Source organism: Zophobas morio, unplaced genomic scaffold (genome assembly GCF_036711695.1).
Source record: "Zophobas morio isolate AGI-343-1 ecotype UQ-CSIRO unplaced genomic scaffold, CSIRO_AGI_Zmor_V1 ptg000011l, whole genome shotgun sequence".
Classification (NCBI taxonomy): domain Eukaryota; kingdom Metazoa; phylum Arthropoda; class Insecta; order Coleoptera; family Tenebrionidae; genus Zophobas; species Zophobas morio.
In genome coordinates this window covers 5,048,799-5,072,069 of record NW_026972116.1, presented here as the reverse complement: position 1 = coordinate 5,072,069, position 23,271 = coordinate 5,048,799, and the positions used below count along the sequence as shown (strand labels likewise).

The 23,271-nt window shown below is 31.2% G+C and overlaps 1 protein-coding gene across 3 annotated transcripts; it reads right to left on the bottom strand.

Moving 5' to 3' along the window:
- Positions 1-32: 32 nt before the first annotated feature.
- LOC135126695 (bumetanide-sensitive sodium-(potassium)-chloride cotransporter) lies at positions 33-22,545 on the bottom strand. Of its 3 annotated transcripts, XM_064052782.1 has the most exons (16): positions 22,136-22,544; positions 13,597-13,759; positions 9,407-9,502; positions 8,720-9,088; positions 6,571-6,710; positions 6,040-6,231; positions 2,330-2,561; positions 2,158-2,279; positions 1,968-2,103; positions 1,697-1,908; positions 1,404-1,645; positions 1,118-1,353; positions 763-1,069; positions 566-711; positions 406-517; positions 33-351 (listed from the first exon to the last, which is right to left on the bottom strand). In XM_064052782.1, exons 1-16 carry the CDS (start codon positions 22,439-22,441, stop codon positions 216-218), a joined length of 3,147 nt encoding a protein of 1,048 aa, XP_063908852.1. In that variant the 5' UTR covers positions 22,442-22,544; the 3' UTR covers positions 33-215. The 3 variants fall into 3 exon arrangements, with proteins under 3 accessions (XP_063908852.1, XP_063908850.1, XP_063908851.1); XM_064052780.1 differs by having other exon boundaries at positions 763-1,353; positions 22,136-22,545; XM_064052781.1 differs by having other exon boundaries at positions 406-711; positions 22,136-22,545.
- Positions 22,546-23,271: the final 726 nt, after the last annotated feature.

Sequence of the window (23,271 nt, the reverse complement as noted above, 5' to 3'; positions counted from 1 at the left end):
CTTTTATAATGGTGATTGATGAAATACGCCCGTACAAAAGAAAATCTTTTAATCAAGTCTTGTCATTGTACAAATTTATAAAATTTTAATACTTAAAAATTGTAACATTAAATAATACGTAGTAAAATAAATATTATTCACAATCTAGAATCTAACACTTAATATTATTAATAGAGTGTTTGGTGTAAATAAGTACATTTCATTACAAATTGTTTTTAAGAGTAGAAAGTAAGAACCGACTGTTGGTTGCCTCTAACTAATAAATATGGCGGCATATCTCGCGTTAAAGCTTCCAACCAAGCCATATACAAAGGAGCTGAAAGTTTTCCTTTTCTAGGCATTGGCAATGACCTGAAATTGATGCAAGCATGGTAGAGACAATTTTGGTCGAAGGGAACCACTTACATTACGATGAGATTTGCGTCGCTAGAATTTTCTAACAATAATTCCCTCAGTCTAAGTTGTCTGTATGTTTTGTCTTGAAGTGATGCGATTTCTGCCTCAGACACTTTACATTCTATGAAATGAAAACATAATATATGTATTTGATTCTCCCATTGCTTACCATTTTCTCCAACCTCTTCATCTGTTCGGAACTCACTTATCATATCATTGAAAAATTTAATAGTAGATTCTTGGGGTTTGTCCGAAATGGAAACTATTTTTAGACTTGAGTAATTTAGACGGAACTTTGACAACAAAAACGCCATACTAAAAAGTAATCAACTAGAAATCGCAGCTGATTTTTAAATAAATGCCTACCTTTTTTCTTCTTCCTCTATTTCGTTTTTATTTGTACTTAAAGCGAAGACTCTGAGTTTACAATTTGACCAAGCTTGTCTGGTCGATATAATGTATGGTAAAAGCATGGTCAAGCCCCCGTCATCATAAAGCCACCATACATCAATATTTCCTTTATTTTGTTTGTTCCTAAACAGAGTCATATTATCCATCGCAAAAGTGGGAATTTGGTGCACTTTGCTGTTCGACGTTGTAGAATCAGTTACCTTTGAAGCATGTTTCTTTGCAAACATGCTGTTTATCAAACTGTTGCCATTTTTTACGCCATCTGCAAGGAATCTCTTATATTGTGGACCCAATATTGTTGTGTTCTTACTTATAGTATTTTTGGGAGTTGCCGTGTCCGATTTCCCAAGATCAGCTAAACTAAGATTGGAGTCAGCATGCATCATTGTGTTGGCTGCTAAGCCTGAACGTAAATCAACCGTCGGTGGCTGCGACATGGAAATGTCAGCTGGTGTTCCATTTAACTCATCCCCCATTAGTTTGCTATAATCTAGACCATCTTTCAATCGCAGTATGGCGACAGCGAGTCGATGGTCGAAAGCGGCGCTAAAATTTTAGAACTAGCACTTTGCTTTTTGCAGTTATCAGGTACCTACTGCAAGACATTAAAATAAGCCATGAGTTCCTCACTGGTGCACCCTCTCCAATCATTTTTGTATCCCATCATCAAGACGTTCGGACTGAGTTTTCCAATTCCAGTAGTTTGCAAGAGAGCTTTTGCACCGTTTTCAAACTGGGTATGATCGAGGAGCGAGTAGAATCCTTTGATTTTGTTTATTCTAAGCCAGGAGTAAACATTTTGAATTCTGCTAGAACGCACACGATGTTGTAGACGAACCTATAGCAATTTAGTAAGAAAAACAGTGAAATAATTTTTAATTATAACTACCTCTGTCACATCTCCAATAACTAGAAGAGAGTTATTTTTCGTAATAAGATTGGCAAAATCGATGAGTGCTGGTCTAGAAGATGGAGAACCACAAAGACAGAGAATTTGAGGTTTGTAATTTTTCACGTGTTCTCCAATGTTTATTAGCCTATGGGCTGTTGTTAAGGCGGTTTTGTAAGTTTGAGCTTGAGTGGAAGAGCCCCAATTAACGTCTGAAAATGTAACAATTCTAAAGTATACGTTTCTATTTTCAAATTGTTTCATCATTTACCTGGTTTTCTGTAGACAACAAGCAAATACAGCGCAATAATAACTCCAAATGTGATCAAGGAAGTTTGCCAGTTGATTAGAAACATTATGACGACGCAAGAAATGAAACCGGCAAGACTCAGCCAGGTGTTATAATACTAAAATTTCAACGATATTAGCTGGATTCAAGTAATTTTACATTTTTGTAATACTTTAAATGTTGGTCTCCACCCCAGCGGTTTAATAAGCGCCGCATGGAAAGTGCAGAAATTGATAAGGGCATACGAAGCGAGGTAGAAATTGGAAATGAGGGGAGCAATCGCATTCAACTCTCCTAAAAGAGACAAATAAAATTTTTCCACTTTATCGCTAATCGAATTTTACCTATCAACAGAAATGCAGCAGATACGAGCAGAGTGAGGACGTATCCTCTATATGGCTCGCCGGCTTTTCCATATCCTTTCGAAAAGAAAATTAATCCCGGATAAATCCTATCAATTCCAAGAGCTTGTATCAACCTTGGGACGGATAATAAATTCGTCAGGGCCGTACTAAGGGTAGCTGCCCAACATCCGACATAGATTAAAGGTCCCCACGCCGACATAATTTCCATCATCTGTAAAAGGTGTTTTACACATTCATATTCCCATACTCATGAAAACTTGGATCCGAAACTTCTTAAGACGGTTTGTTTACGGTGCTTTATGCAGATATAAATAACCGCATCCGTTCATGACACGGAAAATATTTATTGAATGCGCGGAAAACTAAACTGTTTGAATTGAAACCTCTTAAGTTTCGTTATTTTAACAAAACATTGTGAAGACTTGTTTACTCGGATTTCATGTCAAAGTCGCTTTTTAATACTGTTTGTACTACGCTTTACTTTATAATTCTTAAATAAATATATTTTTCCATTGAGGAAAGCACTGTAATTACGTGGTATTTTTTGAACAAACACTTGTACATTGATTCTAATAATTGTTTATGATACGAAATCATCTTGTTTATCATTGTTTCGCACCTTTAATCGAAAGTGTCGTCGTCTCGTAAACAATGAACATTTCGAGAACCCATGCTATAATTTTAAGATAAATAAATACGTTATTGTAGTAAAAGATGCGAAGTGATTTCTGTTAATTGTTATTTAATGTAAGACTTGTCTGTGAAGAATAAGGACCTTGTCCTTGCTGCAATTTTTACGGAAAAAGATTTAGGTTAAGGTAACACTATCGGTGTCAAAGTACTTATAAGATGTAGGTCAGACTGGATTAAAATAAAATTATGGCGAAAAGATTAAAACGATATTTCAAAATTGTATTCTCTGTCTATTTCAAGTTATTATTTTTCTGCGAACTTTGCCCAAAACTACTTGGACTAATTTCGGATGACGTCAATACTTGTTTGCCTTGCAGGTTTTTTTTTGGAAAAAAAGCGGAAGAACCGTATTTTATCTTACGTCGCGTGTTGCGAAAGTTATAAAACGTGTTACATTATTGAAATGTTGATCGTATCGGGTAATGACGTCAGTGCTAATGATATTTCGACAGTTTTAAATGATTTCAATGAGAGTTGAATTGAAGTAGGTACTTATTACTATTCTCAATAAACAATCATGTAAAGGTTTATACGTGTTCGGGGCACTATCATGTCAATTAAGGAACAACTTACTGAATACAAATCTCCCAGTAAATATAATTATCGTGAAATTAGTATACCGTATATTGTAGTAAGTAACCTTACTGGCTCATTGTTACGAGGAAAAATACCCATTTAGTGGCATTCACTCAAGTTGAAGAAAATTAACCTCATGGAAAAATTTAAAAAACTGAAATACACATAACTGTGTATGTACGATTAAGAGAGAAATATTGTCGGCTTTTATACCTGATTTTAAAAACAGACAATATTTTCCCTTAAAGTCATAAGTTCATTTGCGAAGGTATTGTGTATCGAAACGCGTGTAGCAAATTATTTTCGAACCGAAAGTGCACTTCACTATTTATTTATAAATTTAATCAAATTTCCTTAGACACTAGTACCTAGACAGGAAACAAATTTTGCAACGGAAAACCTACAAAATAAGCTCTACTTAATATTGCTCATAAACAACATTGATTTTGTAACACTTCCAGTTTTATCGTTATTATTGTTATTAATAAAATTTTCGGGTACCTGCAGTTTCAAAATTTATTTTTGAGTTCTGTGTCTACGGATTGCTGAATGAAAAATTGAATCAATTCAACTATTGTCGAAAAATAATGTTCACTTTAAATTTACCCTAAAATTTTGTTATGTAACCTGCTGTAACTTTTGTGTTGTGGTGGGGAACAACAATTCACAACGCGTAAAAAATGGCTTCATTTTTGACGATATGGAGGATCTATGATCCAGTTCATAATATTCTTGTATAGGCATACCTACTTAGGTTAACTGATCAACCAAACGTAAGATGGAAGATATTGGATGAAACGCATTTCCAGGGAAGTTTTGTTTGCAAGAAAACTTGTACAACAAATAGTTTTATCTCAAACTGAAAAATTTCACCCATAAATTTTGAATATTTTGAAACATAATAGTTTAAAAAGTGACATTAATTTCAGTTTTAGGTGCATTTGATGTTAAATTTGTTCATCATCGCCACTCTCTTTCCAAAGCTTATTACTCTCACAAATTCTGAAAGTGATTTTGCAGTTGTTGGTTTTACACCGAGTCATCCCTTTTAATTAAGCGAAAACATGTCAAATTACATGAACACATGATTAAGTATTCCCTTCGCAGTGTGGCTCGTAAATGTGCTGGAAATGTTTACCTTGATTGCTTTTAGAACAAACACTGAGAAAATGCGTGAATACATCCGCTTGCTGGTAAGGGTTTGATTATGTTCGTAATAATATTCGAAGAGGAAATTTCAATATAGAAACCAAGTTGTTGAACAATTCAAAGGATGAACATTCTAGAATAAACATTCGTCAACAGTAGTTAGCGTTTATCATCTTTGAGATCAGTATGTGAGTGATGTACTTGATGAGATACGAAATTTTCATAAAGATTGATCCAGTGGCTTTTGAACTTTATCACATTTTAACTCTTTATAATAATGCACTTATTAGTTTATCGAACGTATTGCAAAAAATACTTATATAAACAACCTTAATCAGTAGCGGCATCGGCGATCGATCATTATCATTACAATAGAAACTTGTGCGTAATGACTTGGATCAGAAGTGGCAATTTTCAATACAAAGAATGGCTCGCTAGTGAGAATGAACGATGTTCGATTTATTGTATGAGTTAATTATTACTAAAGTAGATCGTATATTGGCACATATATTTAATTTCCATGAGGGATCGCATTTAAGGAATACACTGGCCTGAAATTTTGACCTTTTTTGAGTTTAAAATCTTATTCTGACGCCTAATAAAGATCCAGCAGTCTCCATCGAATTCATATCCAATGTTGATTTTAAAAGTATTTTCGGTTTACAAGATTTCGGAACTATTTTATAGTGAGAAAGTTGTGTATAGTTCTTCAATATGATTCCTTCCATATCGCATTCCAACTTTTTTAGATGTAAACAACCAATACACCCACGCCCCACTTAATTCCAATAAGTAAACAATTTTGGACGTCACAAAGAATGAATGAACGAAGGCTTTGTAGATATCCGTACGCCTACAAATTATTTTCCGACTTTTGTAGTTTCGTGTAATCCCAAAATAATCATCGCTGCGTCAAAATTTCTTCGCCCGCCAGCGATAAAGTCGTTTCCTTAATAACTTCGTCTCAGACTTCCTCCCATCCAAGAACCCTCTCCGAGAAAATTACACGTGTCAACTAACAATTGACGTCACGTAAATAAATGAGGGTGTGTCGCCGCAAACATTCAAATCGAAGGGTCGTGTCACTTTTAATAAATTGAAGCCTCATCCTTTGAAAAGCTTTGGATATGCGCGTTAACCTCGATCGCTGTCGAGAACACAGATAAATAAATCATAAAAGTTCGCTTCAAAAGCCCACGAATAATATTATTCGACGCGATAAACACTTCCGCGAAGAGCTTATTTTTAGTGGAATGATTGACGGTCTTCACCTGATAATTGTTGAAAGTGCCGTATTGGCAATCTGGTGTGCAAAGAGAAAGGGTTCCATTCGCTAAGTCCTGCAGACTGCCACTGGCATCTCGGAGAGAAGCAGCTCCGGCGAAGAAGACAAACACGGCGTAGGAGAACATGGAGATAACCAAAGCTAGAAATGTGCCCTTAGGAATTGCTGACGCTGGATCCTGAAATTAAATGTTATAAGACTAAGCAGTCGGGAAAAACATGAACTGTTGATAGAGAACGTTTAATTTTGTTTTAAGATGGTAAAAATTCTCATGCATTTTAGGATTTCCAATTAGTTCGTTATGAAATTAAGATAGTCGTCATTTTTTGTAGAAAATTTTACATTCATTGTCGCTTGTGGGATTCTAAGATCCGAGGCTCTTGTTCCGTGTTAAAATGACTATGTTAAAATAATTAAATAAAGATATCCTAGGGGTGAATGTTGATCAAAATTTCTTCGCTGTTTTGCATATTTATGGCTAATTTTGTTGTAATAAAAAAAGATGAAATTAATTTACCTTGAGGTCCCCGGAAATATTTGCACCGGCTTGGATTCCGGTCACCGAAGGAAAGAATATGGCGAAAACTTGGAAGAAATCGTAGTCCATGTTTTCAGATCGCCGGTAATCAGAAAACCAATTTGTTGTGAAGGTGGTATCTTAAAAAAAAATTATGTCTTTTACGAGTCATAGGTGATGCCAAAAAGAGTTGGAATGTTCGATAGTTTTTTAGATTTGTTGAGGAACGAAGTGCAGTTTTTTAAAGCAGTAACTGATTTATTTTTTATATAATTTGTTCTTTAAATGTAACCTGAACTTTAGGATTACTCTGAGTGCACTACAGAAACTTTCTAATTAACGTAAAATGTAAAGTGTGTGTGCAATACAATTATCGATCGGTTTTTCCAAAATTCACGGCAATAAAAAAGTGAGTTATTGCAACTAATTAGTTTCAGAATCTTAAAAAAAGTTCTTTTAAAAAATAGTTAATAAGTTAATTACAAATGAACTGAATTATATTGATTAAAATTATAATGTACGTTATTAATTGAAACCATTTGGATATTTTATTGACAATAACGCCTTCGGTATCTCAAATCAATCGTTTGAATTACAATTAATTTTGTTTAAATTACAAAAGTGATGTACATTGTTTACTAAAATATTGCATTATTGGATACAGAAAACTCTCATAATCTAATATAATGTTCAAAATGCCAGTCGTCTAAAAATTCTACATAAAATGACATTCAGAACTCACGATCGCTGCGTGTAAGGTATTATACACTACAAAAACCTACCATACAATTGCATACGAACGTTTTAGTAATGAATTAAAAGTTAAACTGTTGTTAAAACTGTAAAACTGATTAAAGTCCCATATGTATATAAATATTTAAACAGAATTTATAAATAACATAGTGGGAGTCTAAGTTGATGTTGAATTATTAAAAAATGTGTTTCATTTTCATTTATTATTTTGTTTGCAAATAGCTCTAAACAATCTTCGCAGTAAACAGAAAATTTCAGAAACGCCAATGAAATAACTTATAAATATTTAACCTTTAATTAATCTTAGTTAAGTTACATTTCTTTGAATTGAGGATTCAGATTTAAAAATATCAAATGTTTGTATTTTTTATAAGTTCCGTAACATAAAGATCTGGAGTGGCCGTTTGAGTTAAAACTTAATGCTAAACGGCACATCTGAAATAAATTCAGTAATTTTTTTAATTGTTTCATTTTTATTTCTTATCACACTGTAACCTTTGAAATACATATACATCGAGATATTTATTCATTTTCAGATAAACACACATTATGTATACTTTTTTTGGTTTATGTTTAATATTTTAAAAATTTTTCCCAAAACTCCGTATTTCACTGCAAAATTTAATAAAAATTATCGGGATGCCATTCATCTGACTTGATGTTTTTCTATGATGGAAGCAGTCTTTGTACTAAGTTTAGTATTATTTAAAAAGTATGAGAATTCATATTAGCCATCCTGAATTTAAATAGGAGTAATAAATTTAAAAACACGATTTTCAGAGGAAGAAAAAAAGTTCGGAGTAATTGTTACTAGTTCTAATTAACATGCACGTTACTTCTTAGTTATACTGTGCTTAAAATATAGTAACATACAAATATATATGTTAAACTTTATTTTATTTTTATTAGATGTCACGTATGCCTTATCTTAACTTACATTTTGACAATAACGTTACTAAAGGACTTTCTTCTCACTGGTAATGTGCGTTTTACATTTGATAGGTAAATTTTTGTTTATCGCAGGCTGTGTCCCAACGATATTCAAATAAGTTTTGACAATTATTTTTACATAAATAAACCAACACTTTTTGATTAATTCAAGGCCATTATTTTATCCGTATAATAATTATGGCATTACCAATTCTTTTAAAACATGATTAGATAAGTTAAGGATGATAATAATCAGTTAAGTACATTTAACCTACTCCTTAAAGAGCTCCTCTCTTCCAATAATTACCGAGAGCTTCTATTACACGTAGAAAAAAAAAACTCACTGAAATGATTGATGTGCTCTCAGAACACCTCGTTAAAATAATTGAATAGACCCAATTCCAATAACACACATCGAAGCTTCGACACTTATCGATTTCCCTCGGGACAGCAAACTTTTACTCACAATTAAAACCCGTGAATCCTTGGGCTCTTTGTTCATCTGAAGTTGGTCCAATTATCGTCCCTACGACGAAGTCCACCATTGCTGCGACAATTGCCACTATTAAAAAGTTTTGAGCTTTCGATTCCCATTCCATTCCAACAGCACAAATCATTATCATGACTACCAGTGCGATACAGCCAACGATTCTGGCGTCGTTGATACCAGCATCAATAATCTTAAGATCATATTTGCTAAGTAATTCGCTCAAAGAATTGCAGAAACCAATCGTGTTCATGGACGCAGAAACAGAATTCGCGAAAGCGAATACAATACCCACTGAAGCTCCAAATTCGGGGCCTAGTGATCTTGATATGATATAATATATTCCTCCTAGAATCAATTTTTATAGCGTACCTGTACGACTGTACATTTTCCAAGACGAGCTTGGCAAATAATAAATCATGTAAACTGGATCTGCACTTGTTATAATTTATTCAGTTACCACTAATATTATGTACATTAGGATTAAGTACGCCGTTGCACGTTTTCTTAGCCAGTCCTAATAATCACGCTGACGACTGACGAAATCGAAACAATGTGCAGACGGGTTTCATTTAATTCGGCAACACGTGCTTCATTTGATTTATTATTCAGCAGACTCGCTTCGAAAACATGCACGTGGATAACTACGCCTGCGGCGGTGTTTACCTCCTTTGACTTCTCCGTTGGTGCTAATGGCCGATAAAGACAGGGTTGTGATAATGCACACTGCTGCTGAAATTCCAATGATGATCAGAGACTCACCTGCAAAAATAACGTGTTACTCAACTTTTAATTTGGGTCAAGTTTTTTTCGTTGTACTTGTACATAATGGATAAAATGAGGTAGTCTTCTTACATTTTGAACCAGAAGAGAACGGTATGACCTCAACAGTTTAGGTGTGGAGGCCTTACATAATATATATTTTATTGGTGGGTTTTACCCGATTCGATTTTTTTTTAATATTTTAGTGATTTTGCAACTTAAATCTAGAGTATAACAAACTTATTCTGTTGGTGGGTTTTACCCGAAGCAATTTTTTAACAATATTTTAGTTATTTTGCAACTTAAATCTAGGGTACTTATGACGAACTTTAATAACCAGAGAACTTGAAAAAAAAACATCTTAATCATTATGTTATTCATGGCAAAAATGTATGTACAATTTATTGTTAAAAGCGCTGCGCTTTTTATTTAAAGTATTTCCGAGACGATAAAACGCATTAAATAAACTTGTTTCCGACCATAGCAGGGTCCATTTGCTTTTTTTGTAATAATAAAGAAGTAATGTTGGTACCATACAAGTTTTAAAAACCAGATTTTACTTCTACTTAATGAGTCAAATGAATTACGTAAAAGCGGCCAGGTAACCTATAAAATTAATATAAATGAAAACATAATAAGCAGAAGTTGTAACATCCTTAAAATATAATTGTTTTCTAAATATCGGTACACCAAGTGCACAACACGTTATGTAACAAAATTTTCAACTAAGTAAATGCAAACTGAAAATTGTATAGGTAAAAATTAAGAAAACTGGAAGAAAAGTTTATTTTTAATTATGAACGAAATATTATCTTCAGAACATTGAAATACTTGTTTTTAATTTGGCAGCATCGTATATTTTCATGTGCAATATATATGTTTTCATTTCTGGTATAAAATATATTTTATTACTTTCTCATAAACTGTTTTATTTTTAATTTATTCCAGTGAATCAAGAAGCATAAAAAACTGCGCGATTGCGGTAGTTATTTATAGTAATGTGGTTTTACAATGTGCTAATAGTTATTTAGGCATTTACTACGCGAAATAGTATGTTCGTGCGCGAAAATGAAGTTTTTTTGACAAGGCGTGTTTTAGTTAAAAATATAATCTGATAAAGTAATTAAAGGTGTTTTAAGAACAAGTTACCCACAGAATTTTTTGTGCAACTACATTTTAATATTCAAATAATTTTATATACCTAAGTAATTTGTGTTAATTTATGAAGGACGATTGGGTTTTTCGGTTACTTTTTCCTTTAGGCTTATTTTAACAAAGCACAAATTATTACAGTTTTTCACTCTGCAACAAGAACAAAAGTTAAAAAATATTTGTTAGCCTAAAAAATTTAATGTAAGTAACGTTAAAAAAGATTTATCATTAAAAGAAGAACGTTTCTATTCTACTATTTAAATACATAAATTTACTTCCCATATACATAATTATACTTGCCTATGGTTCAATATACGGAACAGAAGTCCAAGTTAAAATATAACTTGTATTAGTAACCTCTAAGGGGATAAATCAGATGAATCAGAAATGACTCTATGATTGTGAACTTTTCTGCTAAAAATTTTGGGACGTGTTAATAAGTTTTCCAGCAAGAATTTTCAAATGAAATTCGGCAGAATATTAGATTAGTATTTTATAAATCAATTTCAATTCATTTCATTGTATAGAACAAAATAATGCAATTGATTTTATCGTTATTTTGTGTATTATATAAGTAATCATACATTTAAATACAAATTATGGGTCAAATGAATCTATCACCTCTAATTGATAGAAAACTTTTTTGTTTCGCATACTCTTTTATTGTAATAATTGTTAAAATGAGGTATTCAGCAGTGCAACACTAATTAGTTTTTTATTGTGTATTTGATTTTTATAATAAATCTGTCAAATTTGTTCAGAAGTATACCTTTTAACGCTTTCTCTAGCAATTCCTCTACCCAACGGATTTCAAAATAATTAATAATAATTAGGAGTATTTTGGAATCCAAGCCCGTTCCCTTGGTAATGGTTTTGCTAGATAGTGAGGAGGGACCCTGCGATCGAAAACAAAATGATTAAAAAATCTACTCTATGTATGAAAAGAAAATGAAAGAAAAATAGTTACAATCAACAAAAGTTTATTTAAAGTGTGTATTCAACATTTGAAGGGTCTGATCCTTTCATTCAATACAACCCGAAACCTTCCTCTTTCTACCAACAAATACACTGTGCAGTGCGTGAAGTGTTATTTTTGGATGTGGAACTATTATACAAATAAAAGTAAGAAACAGTGGGAACGCAGAGAAAACTGAATAGTATTAAATAATAACCAACAAACATAAAATTTACTTGACGGTTAAATACTATTGCTGTCAACAACCACATCAGTGCCCAAGCAAAAAAACCAGGATGATTGCGATAGTAGAATTTATATTATACATGTGTAACACTAGTACATCGAAGATATGTTTACTTCCCGAGCGTAAGCCAAGGAAATATAGTAATCGAGTCCATCGGGCGACTTGTCAGTTTCATGAAAAAAATAATTTTCCGTTTCCGTCTGTCTGTCTGTGTCGATTTTGATTAAAGACGTAATCTCCGAAACTATTGGACCGATTGTTGTCAAATTTTGTATATATATATTTGGAATATCATGTAGACAGATAAACGCTAACTAAAATTTGGTTAACCATCCCCACCAACAATTTGATGACATCATCTCAAAGAATTCTATTTTTAAATGATTTAATTGTTATACAACAATATACTCCTATGTTTATGGTGTACGAATCTGCCTTGAGTTTTTACCCAAAACGTCCAGATTTTCGCAAAACAATTAACATAGTATAATAGTATTTTATCACTAACTACAAAAACCGCAAAACTGAATTTTATGGTTTTTTAAAGAAGCGGGATCCCTCATTTGTTATTTTGAACTTCTGTCTTCAACCGATTTTTTATTACTAAAAAGATTGAGCATCCTTAAATAAATTGAAATCATCGAAAACTATTACTTGTAGAATTTACAGTTTAACGTTTGTGGGAAAGAAAATAGGCCCCAAATTATTTGCCCTGTTCAAGCACAAAAACTAATCTTGTATCACTCAAGTGAACTAGGTATAACAAATGGACGAAAACCGTAATACCAAATCTTGATAAGTTGATGACAATTATGATTATCTACACAATACCTATCCTTTAATATAAGATACTCGTTGTTCAACTGTTAAAATAAGTTTAATTATTGGAGTACCATGTTTTAAATATCGAAAACTAAAATTAGAACTAAACAATTTTAGCCTTTATTTGAAACCGAAGACTTCCATTGACAAATTGTTTAGAAATCACTGTACTACGTAGTATTACAAATAATCTCATCACACCGAACCAAATTGGGGTAGGTGTATTAAAATTTATCGTTTTTTTGTTGAAACACAAAATTACAACAAAGGTTAGAGTCGTAGGTAAATTCATTAGAACAAGATTTACTGATCGATAAATTTTCAGCAGACAACAAACTTGACAGTTTTATTACTAACTTTAATTATATCACTGTTTTCTTTATTTTAATTAATGTCATTTGAAATGTCTTGCCTGCTAACAAGAACTTCAAACACTGTTGGGACAGTTCTATTAAATATTAACTGAAATAAATACTGAAAATTAAAATAATTTACCAAACAACAGAAATCTTTTTAAATATTTCTTACGCATGTATCTTTCTATGTAAACTATTTACATTTAATGAAAAATAAATCTCACGTAAAACCATGGAATTATTTTAGTAATGATCGTTAAAACAAATCCATTGTAATTAGCCTACCGAAAAGGACACCAAGAGGCAAATATAAAAATAAACAATGTGCAGATGTAATCTGTTGTTCACACGAAAGTTAGTGTAACAAATTCGTTTAATCAAAATTACACTTCATAAAATTACTCTTCTATTAAAGTAATGTCACGTTTTAAACGTTGTTGCAGAAGTTGAATTGTTACCTGGTTATTCCATCCCAAAAAAACTAAAAGACAAAACCAGACCCAGTGATGACCCAGAAGGTTTACGACCTCGAATTTGAGTTTAAAACTGACACTAAACTTACCAACTCCAGCTTCAGCCACCACCCATGAAAGACGCAGGAATAGCATAACACCAAAGATGTTGAGAAGACATGGTATAAATACGCCTTGAATCCATCCTAATTTAATGCCTGCGTGTCCTCCTGGAGTACCGGAGTCTTGTTCTAAAACACCGTTGGGGTCTTGCTGAAAAAAAAAATAGACAAAATATATAGCTGTCCTTTCATTTTAGCCAGCGAAAAAGTTACTTTGTTCACACATAAATTTGAAAAATTGAAAATTACTACTAGTACTGCTAAATTTTTCATTAATGATCGATATTAATTCTATTGTTTCTTTGACTAAACTAATCTTCTCCTTTATTTCTATGATTAACTTTCTTTTTTAGTGTCCCTAAATAAAATTAATTAATTATTTACTATTACGAAGATATTAATGCCCAATTTTACGGATTTGTTTAAATTAGTAGGTACTTTCTATAAATTTGCAGCCAACTAAACTTTTTATATCCATTTATGTTGACAACGTAGATTCGCACCCATATTCATGTCGTCTAAAAAATCCTTCAATTTTAAAATTGTGCTAAAAATAAAAAAAAAATTAAATTCACAGGTCCGTATTGTATTCCTTTAATTAATACATATTTAGAGACGTTCGTTCGTTCGATATTTCTCTTTGTCTGATAGATGCTTTATCGTATTTTGTCAGGCATTCTGATTAAAATTTTAGATAATGAATGACTTAACGAAATAATACGATCCACAGAATTGAATTAAAGAAATACTTATTTTTATTATAAAAATAAGGTTTTGTACAGCATGTCAGATATAAATTATATCAAAATTTTAAAATATGCTCGGTCTATATTAGCCCAGACGTTTCAAATTTATTCATTTATGCACTGTTATTTTGTTGCTGGTTGTGAATAAATTACCATTATTGCTATTATTGTAATTATTATACATGATACCTGGACGAAACGCAGTCTAGCTTATGGAAAGAGTTTTTATTTACCTTGCCTTCATGAGTAAATTTGCGATTTAACTGTTGTTCATCATTAAAATAACATAAATAATGTAAAGTATTGCGAGCCACAATGACAATTCGGGGTCTTAAAAACTTAGACCAGTCAGTCATTATGAGCGACAAATTAAAAAATACCTATATATTTAGATCATACTGAGTAATAATAACATATTTTGTGTATTACTTCTCAAAGATGACATCTACCTCAAAGGTCGGAAATTTTATAGCATTTTGCTAACAGTGATAGGAACAATTACTTTTAAAAACTAATGAAATACTGTAACAACTACTTTTGGACTTTGAAAAATTTGATGAAAACACAATTCTAGATATTTGTGGTATGGGTACAAAGGGTCAAGAAAAAACGTATTAGAATGAAAAACGCAGTGAGTGATTTATTTTACTAACGCATTTGTTACATATTCACATCAGTAAATAAAATAAAACAAATAAATACTTCACGCGAGAGGACTATATTCATAATTTTAATTCAATAATAACTGACATTCAAAATTTTGGTCAGCTAAGGCATGACGTTTTGTCTTAAAAATGTCGGCGCCAACATTAAAACATCCTTTCCACTGCGGCGCTAGATGGAATTGTTGTGTGGCAACATGTTACATATTTTACCAAAAATTAAAGAGCCGATTCTTTTGCGCCTAATTTCATTCCACTCTAGCTACAAATAAAAATTTGATGCCAACTGCAACAACGTTTAAACAAAAATTTGCATTGGTGGGAGATTTCAAAATTTCTTATTGGCTACGTGTAAATATCGTAAATATTAGTCCACCGATAATTACCTGCGGACGCAAATCTTTTAATCTTTAATATAAAGGGTGTTCCTATATACTTAGAAGGGGGCTACAAGATTATGTAAACTTAAAAGTCTGTCTTTAATTGCCTCATACTTGGCGTTGTGACTTACAGTTTAAACTTAGAAAACCTTAGAGGGTGGACACTCTCATAAAATTTTATTGTCGGATTATGACGGATTTAAAAGGACGGGCTCCATCGGTTATAGAATTGAGTGGACCAGAAAAATGGCTAAAATTTGTTTGACCACAAATTTTAAATATTCTGTTTACTCAATTATTTATTGAGATATTTTATTTCTGTAAAGCGCAATGGATTTTTTAATACAATTTCTACTAATGTACCTTTTCGAATATTTAAAATCGATCCATAAATAGCGAAAACCAGATAATCTCATACTCATCACAATTTTAACGCGCTGTTTTTTTTTTGACAACAAAATTTAAAAAACCGAAAAGCAGTCTGGATAGGGTTTTTTACACTCATTTCAACGGTGTGAAGGTTATTACAATCGGACGTATAATTTTGACAAAAACTTGGGCAGAAGTTTATATGTATTTCCTTATGCTAGAATATGCTTTCGTTCACCCTTAAAATGATGAAGAGCTTATATATATTATGGTTACCTGGTTTCTTAACAAATTCTCTGCTGAACTCGTTTTAGATTTTAACTCCAAGGCCCAGTATTTCAGTTGTTGGTTAAAATCGTAGTTAACAAAGCATGGTTACGCTTTTACCAAAACTTTAACCAAGAACCGGTATTTCAGTAGCGAAACTTTGGTTAAGTATATCTTGGTTATCTAACCAACATTTTTCTTAATTTGGTAGCATTATTGGTCTTACTAGTTCAAAGGAGCATGCGTAAAAGTCTAGATACTCCTATAATCTTTCATACTTTGAACGATTAAACGGCATATACGGACATGATACAGACTGTTCAGTGCTCATTCACAATGGGCATAAAGCATAAGGATATCCTAAGCATTATGCTCATTGTGAAGCATAGAGCACTAAACATACATTTTTATGCATTAATGCTTATGACATCCTTATGCTTTATGCCCATTGTGAATGAGCACTGACTATTTTTAACCTCATTTTTGTCTTATATACGTTTTTTTCCCCGTGAAAAAGTATTGTTATATTTTAAGTGAATCATAAGAAAATGGCAAATATTTACTCTCCTAATGATAGAGGCTCAGACGATGAACGAATTTTTAATTTTATCGTAAAATTTCTAGAATCTGATACTCAAAGATTATTTTATCTTTCAAATTTATGACTGGAAACTTCTTTTTCAAAATACGTTTACTTATATTCATTGTGAACAACTTTGTATAGGTATATAAGTATGTAGTTATGTATTTAAAAGACACAACCCATCATGTGCGATATCCACAGAATAGGTAACAGGAGTTGATCATATCATCCAATACGTGCGTCATAACTAGTCAGGTACAATCAGGTCCTTAAAACGCATGTGCTAACAAGAAAATAATAATTGTTAACCTACCTCGCTGGGCTTGGTTAACTAAGCAAAAAATTTAACCATCAAATATTCTTAACCATGCAGTGAAATACGCTTAATCAAAACTTTTTTGGTGAACTATAATTTCTTGGCTTAACCAACAACTGAAATACCGGGCCTTTTTTACTGGGTTAATCTTCTTTTTGTGGAGACAAATCAGGTATAACAATCCCAGCACGTCAGGTAAACGATTCGAAGAGAAAAACAAAACAATATTTTTGAGTATTATTGGGTTAAAAGTAATTGCAAAAAATAATAGTAAAAGTACTGAATTACTCAAAAAAAGTAATTTGCTCATTACATTTTTTGGACAGTAATACATTGCAATTACTCATTACTTGAAAAGGCATTGAATTACACCACTGTTTGCTATTGACGTAATAAACTCTTCAAATACCTTAACATTTTACATTCCTTCATAGTGTTGTGACAAAACTTGTAAAATTTGATATACACTATGATCTTATTAGTTTAGCGCTTATAGAACAGCAACTTTAGTTTTACGTACTTTCTTTTCTAGAATTTCTCAATTAAAATTCCTCAAAAAAATATAAATCTATTTATTTTATCCAATGTCTCAAAAGTGGTTAATTTGGCACAGTAGGATTGGTGTTAGTTTGTACTGTACAGTACATACATCATACATGTGGAAACTTTTTCTTTGATTACTCTTTATAATTATAAAATATTAAAGTAAAATACATTTCGGTTAGTTGATACAAACTTTTTGGGTTTTCTGATTACAAAAATATATATTTAAATAAGTATTTTCGTTTTCGCTAACTTCTGATATCGGCATGCATACAATTTCTTTTTATCTACAAATGTCACATGCATTTTATCAGTGCAAATAAATGTTATGGCAGTGAGTTAAGAATGTTATGATATATTAAGTTCATACCGCCAACTTAACGACAAAACTATAGCGTTCAGTCGTACATTTTAGGGAGTTTTTTTTAGCACAGAATAATCTCAGCATAGGTATAAGGTAGTATCAAAGCGTTTATACATACAATTTTCTACATTTTAAGATATCAAAAATATTTTTATCGGTAACTGATCCCTTTTGCACCAAAGTAGGATCTGCTTTTAAGTCGAAGACAAATAAAATGATTACCTATTTGTAACTGAAATTGAGTAAATAAATTACTCCTAGTTTATTATTAAAAAACTAGAATGTCATAATTTTGTTATTAGCAACATCCCCGTTTTGAGTAGTAATAAGTATTTGCTTTAATATAAAACATTCCTGTTGTAGAATGGAAGGATTAAAACATTATTACTATTATCAGCGTTTAAATTTTGAAATATTTTTGCAATATCAATTACGTACTAATACCTAACATGAAAACCATTTAAAAATCCACTAATATATTAACACAAATATCAAGAACAATTATGATTTGAGTAAAATTTTTAGTGACCCTCGACTTACGAAGAAATAAAATCTTTATCACAAATGATAAATCGCAATTTTTTGAAATTTTGATATTTTTACATTGGCATTTACATTATCCATTTATTTATCTTATCAGATTTATATAGGTATAACAACGTTGCCGATTTAACCAAAGTGGTTTAGCTGTATTAGAGTAATGTCATTCAAAAAACATATCTTATAGAACATGTTTTAAAATGTTCTTTTGTTATCCAAAATTTTCAAACCGATTCACTAAAGATGTGTTTCATAGTTGAAATTATTATTTTAAAAAATAATAAATCCAATGCTGGAAATATTACCGTTGTGCAGTAAAAAATTAGAAAATTATGATTATTATTATTAAACAGCATTAAACCAAAACTTTCAAATAAAAACTAGTTTCAGTCAGATACCTTAGGTCTAAACCAACGATCAATCAAAACAATCGTTTTATCAGTTTTTTACCTTACTCTATATACTCAAGTGTAGTGTATCTGCTTTAAGGCTACTGCGTTCAATATAGGTTTTACCCGTTTTTGATAAGTTATTTTAGTGCGGGGGAGAAATACCTATTGAGCAAATGTTGAATTGAGATTGCTATCATAAAAAATGCGAATTATTAGTTTATTTTCCAAAGTTGGAGTTTAGCTATAGTGGGACATAGTCAACAACACTGCATTATAGGCCGACTAATATAATAATAACGTCTGGACAACACACATATACGTAGTATTACAATAAAACAGAAGACAGAAGGGCCCAAAAACGGGGCCGGTGAAGTGATAGGATAATTCTCCATTCACACTCTAGCAAAATCTATAAAAACGTTAGGTTAGGAAAAACGTAATTTAGAGTCCTCCTGAAGACTAATTTTTGCTTTTGCTACGTTGTTAAATTGTACATAACTAGAATTAATAAACAATAATTAATAATCTCGCAGATTTTGTAACGTACTTAGTATAAGTTCAAGTTATTTTTGGTATATTATTGAAACATGAAACAATTTAATTATATAATTATTATAATAATTATTATTATCGTTCATTGAGTTATTTTCAGCTATTCTTTTACAATTTTTCGTATTAGTTTTTTTCTATTATTGTATATATGAGTTAATTACCTCCCACCACTACTATAATCTTAAAAAAGGATGAACTGTAGTACTAGGATTATACTTAATTTTGTAAAAATTAGAACTATTATTATTATCAATTAAATACCTACTAGGATGAGATTTAACAAAAAATCACGACATCAATAAATTCCGACTATTAGCAATGCGTGGGATTAGTGTTTAATCCTGTATAAATACCTAAACTTCTTATCAAAAACACTGTAGATAATAATGTTTAAAATCATTAATTGCTAAATCGATTTCGACAAAATTTAACCTAAATAATTTACAATGACTCCCAGTGAATTGCACATAACTGTAAGCTGTTAATTACACCATCTACAATAAAAAAATCATCAAGAAAAAAATAGGAGGACTGTACGAAGCAGATAATAAGTAAAAAATAGATTAGGAAGTGTATTTGCATTTCTGGTAATTGTAGAATGTTTCATTTCGTAGACCACTATTATCAGAATAGTTTTTGCATATTTTTACATTATACAGAGTGAGTCACTAACCATACCCTGCTTGATATCTCATTATTTATTAGAAATATAAAAAAGTCTAATATTAAAGTCGTACAAGTTTTTGAGAACCATACATTAGAATTGTTTTCAACTTTACAGAATGTTCTGTTTTTAATGTGTGTATATATTTTTAGATATTCTGATGGACCTCTTCTGAAGCTTTATAGTTTAGTTTATATAGTTAATTTCGAAATTTCGCTACGACGTTGTCGAGTTATTCCAATTTTCTTAAAATTTTTTAGCAATGGAAGGGTTCACAAACAATCGCTGCAAGGCTATTTTTTAAACCGGGATTATAATATTTTGTGGAGAAATAAATAAAGATACGCGCTTTAATAAATGTACAGCGTGTTTATAAAAGAAATTAATTTTAACTATTTTCAAATATCGATATTTCAGTTTTTTCAAATAGAACACACTATATTTTATTACTGCATCTTATTCTGTTTTTTGTTCTTTTTCTTTTTTGTCAAGTATGTTCTATGTTTAAAGTCGATATTGATTATTGAGATCTTTTTACTTTTTTCATGGACACCGACACATTGAAATAAAGAGACCAAAAAATAGAGAGTAAGCTGCAGTAATAAAATACAGGATATTCATTTGAAAAAAACAGAAATATCGATATTTGAAAATGATGAAATTTGTAAAGTGTATTGTTTTTTATAAACACTCTGAATATTAAAATTTTATTTAATTGATAGGAAAACAAAATGCGTACCTATGATTGTTTCTCCATAATATATTGCAACACACATATCAAAAATAACGTTACTACGATTTTTTGTGAACCCTTGCTTTGTTAAACAAATTAAGAAAAAATGGAATAATTAATTATGTTTATTAAGCTTAGGAAAAGGCTAATAAAAATATAAAGAGTATTTTATTTAAAAAAGCAAATTATGTTGTGTGCTATGTGTCTAAACCAAACACTATGTATAATCGAAAACAATTTCAATGCATGTCACTCAAAAATTGGCACAACTTTAGTGGTAACTTTTTTTCTATTTCTGCTAATTAATGAGATATCGAGGACTGCGAACTTAGTGACTCATCCTGTATACAACGATTGTGTTTATTTTTTTATTTACCTTTACTTTATTCACACATAATGCTAGTCTCATTGGAATTGTTTTAGTAAATGAAATAAAAACCAAACCAATTTTTTTGTGAACATTAAAAAAAATACATTTCTATTCTTTGCATGGTTTTATCGTCAATTTTTCTAAAAAAAATATACATATATATATACTAATAAATTGTATTACAAACTTGTTAGAACTAGTCTGTTCTAGTTGAAAAATAATTCTAACACTTAATCAAAATCATGTGCAAAAATTTATTTTTGTTAGCTTGCACTCATCGTTTTTGCTATGTACATATTTTACTAAGTATGTAGTCATAATTTATAAAAAAAATCGCCTTGAGCTTAGCAGTATTATAACAAAATTGCACAGTTTTATTTTTAAGCAATAATAATAATTGAACAAAGCAATAAGGGAGTACTAAATAATTACAGATTATTATTAGAAGGGGCAACTTAGTAATACTACCTAATACACGTGGTATATTCTCGTTTGACCTCGGTTAACTTCTTATCATTGGAATAATAACTAGCAAAAATATGTAAATGTCTTTAGAAATTCACCTTTTTTACTGTTTCTTTTATCTAACTACATAGATAATTAAAATATGCTAAAACCTTGCACCTACACATAAATACTACTGAAACATGTGCACAACAATGAAAATAACAATTTTTCAGTAATCACTAATCAGTAATCACTCACGCACAAACGTTTTTAAAATGGTATAAAATCGTATAATTCCAGTGATGTATACGTACCATTTCGATTTTTACACATACTCAGGCGATAATTTTATGACAGTATTGTCATTATCATTATATAATATAACAGTTCACAATTAGCTAAAAAAAAAACTTTTCGCGCGAAATCACATATTCTTTCGTGCTCATGCAAGATAATTAAGTTTTTTTCGCGTAATAATTCCAAAAAGGTAGATGTCCCGGCTCGTAATGATTTGTTCTAGTGAGTATATTCCGGTATGAACTGCCTTCAATTTTATCGGCAGGTACCGCAATAAATGCATAAAAAAAAAATCAACATACTTTTACTGTATCTTCTCCTCCGTGTAATTCTCCCAGTGAAGGTCTCTTGGCAGCCCTTCTTGAATTTCTGTAGTTTTCTAATCTGGGCAAAGCTTCTCGCGTAAGTTGTACGAGAGACTTTTTCCGTTTCTGAGGGACGAAGTGCGAATTTGGAGGTGTCGGTTTCAAGTCACTGAGAGTGTCTTCTTTTGTAACTCCGTTTTCGTGCAACTGAAAAGCACCATTGTCTACGCCACCACTGTCTTTCGCTGGTTGAAGTGTAAACCGCCCATCCATAGTTTCCGCGCTATCACTACGACGATACATTTGACAATAAATGGAAACCTCGAGTGTACCCGTATTTATCTGGACATTGGCATACTTGACGAACCGATTTCAGCGTTTCAGAGGATAAACTGCAATATTTGAGCAGGGAGCTTTCTTTAAGTACCCACACGGATTGATGAACAACGCGCAGATTCGTACATGCCGAATGGTAAAATTACTAAATATACTAAGAGTGTAAATACAATTATTCATGTTACTCTTGAAATGATATTTTCTGGATTCTGGCTAATCGCCAGAGACAAATACTCCGGAAAAATTTATTCCGAAAAGTTAGAGCTTTTGCGTTGCAAGAATTTTAGATTTCTGTAAATGGTCATATCCGGTGTTTTTTCACTAAATCAAAAATAAATTTTATTGACGCGATTCATTTGTAATTGTAGATAAGAAGATTGGGGAACTACAAGTACGTTATATTGTTCTCGGTTAGAAATATTATATTGTTTTTGAAAATTGTACATACGTACACGTTTTCCTCGGTAGGTAATACTCGATGTCATAATCAATGGACTTTTGTTGAATTCTAAGAAATATATATTGTTTGTTCTGATTGATTGTTATTTTTGTTGTTTTGCTTTCTATTCTCTACTGAGAAGTCCGGAAGAGAAAATGAATTAAAACATATCACAACATATACAAAAATACAAAAAAAATCATGGAAAACACAATAAATATATATTTATAAATATTTAAACTTAGTGGTCTACTAAAAAATTAATATTAGTAGTGACCTTTATGACTTACTGCATGTAATAAAAACAAAGTTTATGACATCATTGTTGTCGTGTTTGTTATTATCGGAAAACAAATTC

Bases quoted from the DNA above. Each gene is read 5' to 3' on its own strand.
- LOC135126695 (XM_064052780.1), bottom strand. From the start codon at position 22,441: ATGTATCGTCGTAGTGATAGCGCGGAAACTATGGATGGGCGGTTTACA. The intron at 1,646-1,696 runs GTAGTTATAATT...AAATTGCTATAG, and splicing joins TTATTGGAGATGTGACAGAG to GTTCGTCTACAACATCGTGT. The intron at 1,354-1,403 runs GTAGGTACCTGA...CTAAAATTTTAG, and splicing joins GCTTATTTTAATGTCTTGCA to CGCCGCTTTCGACCATCGAC.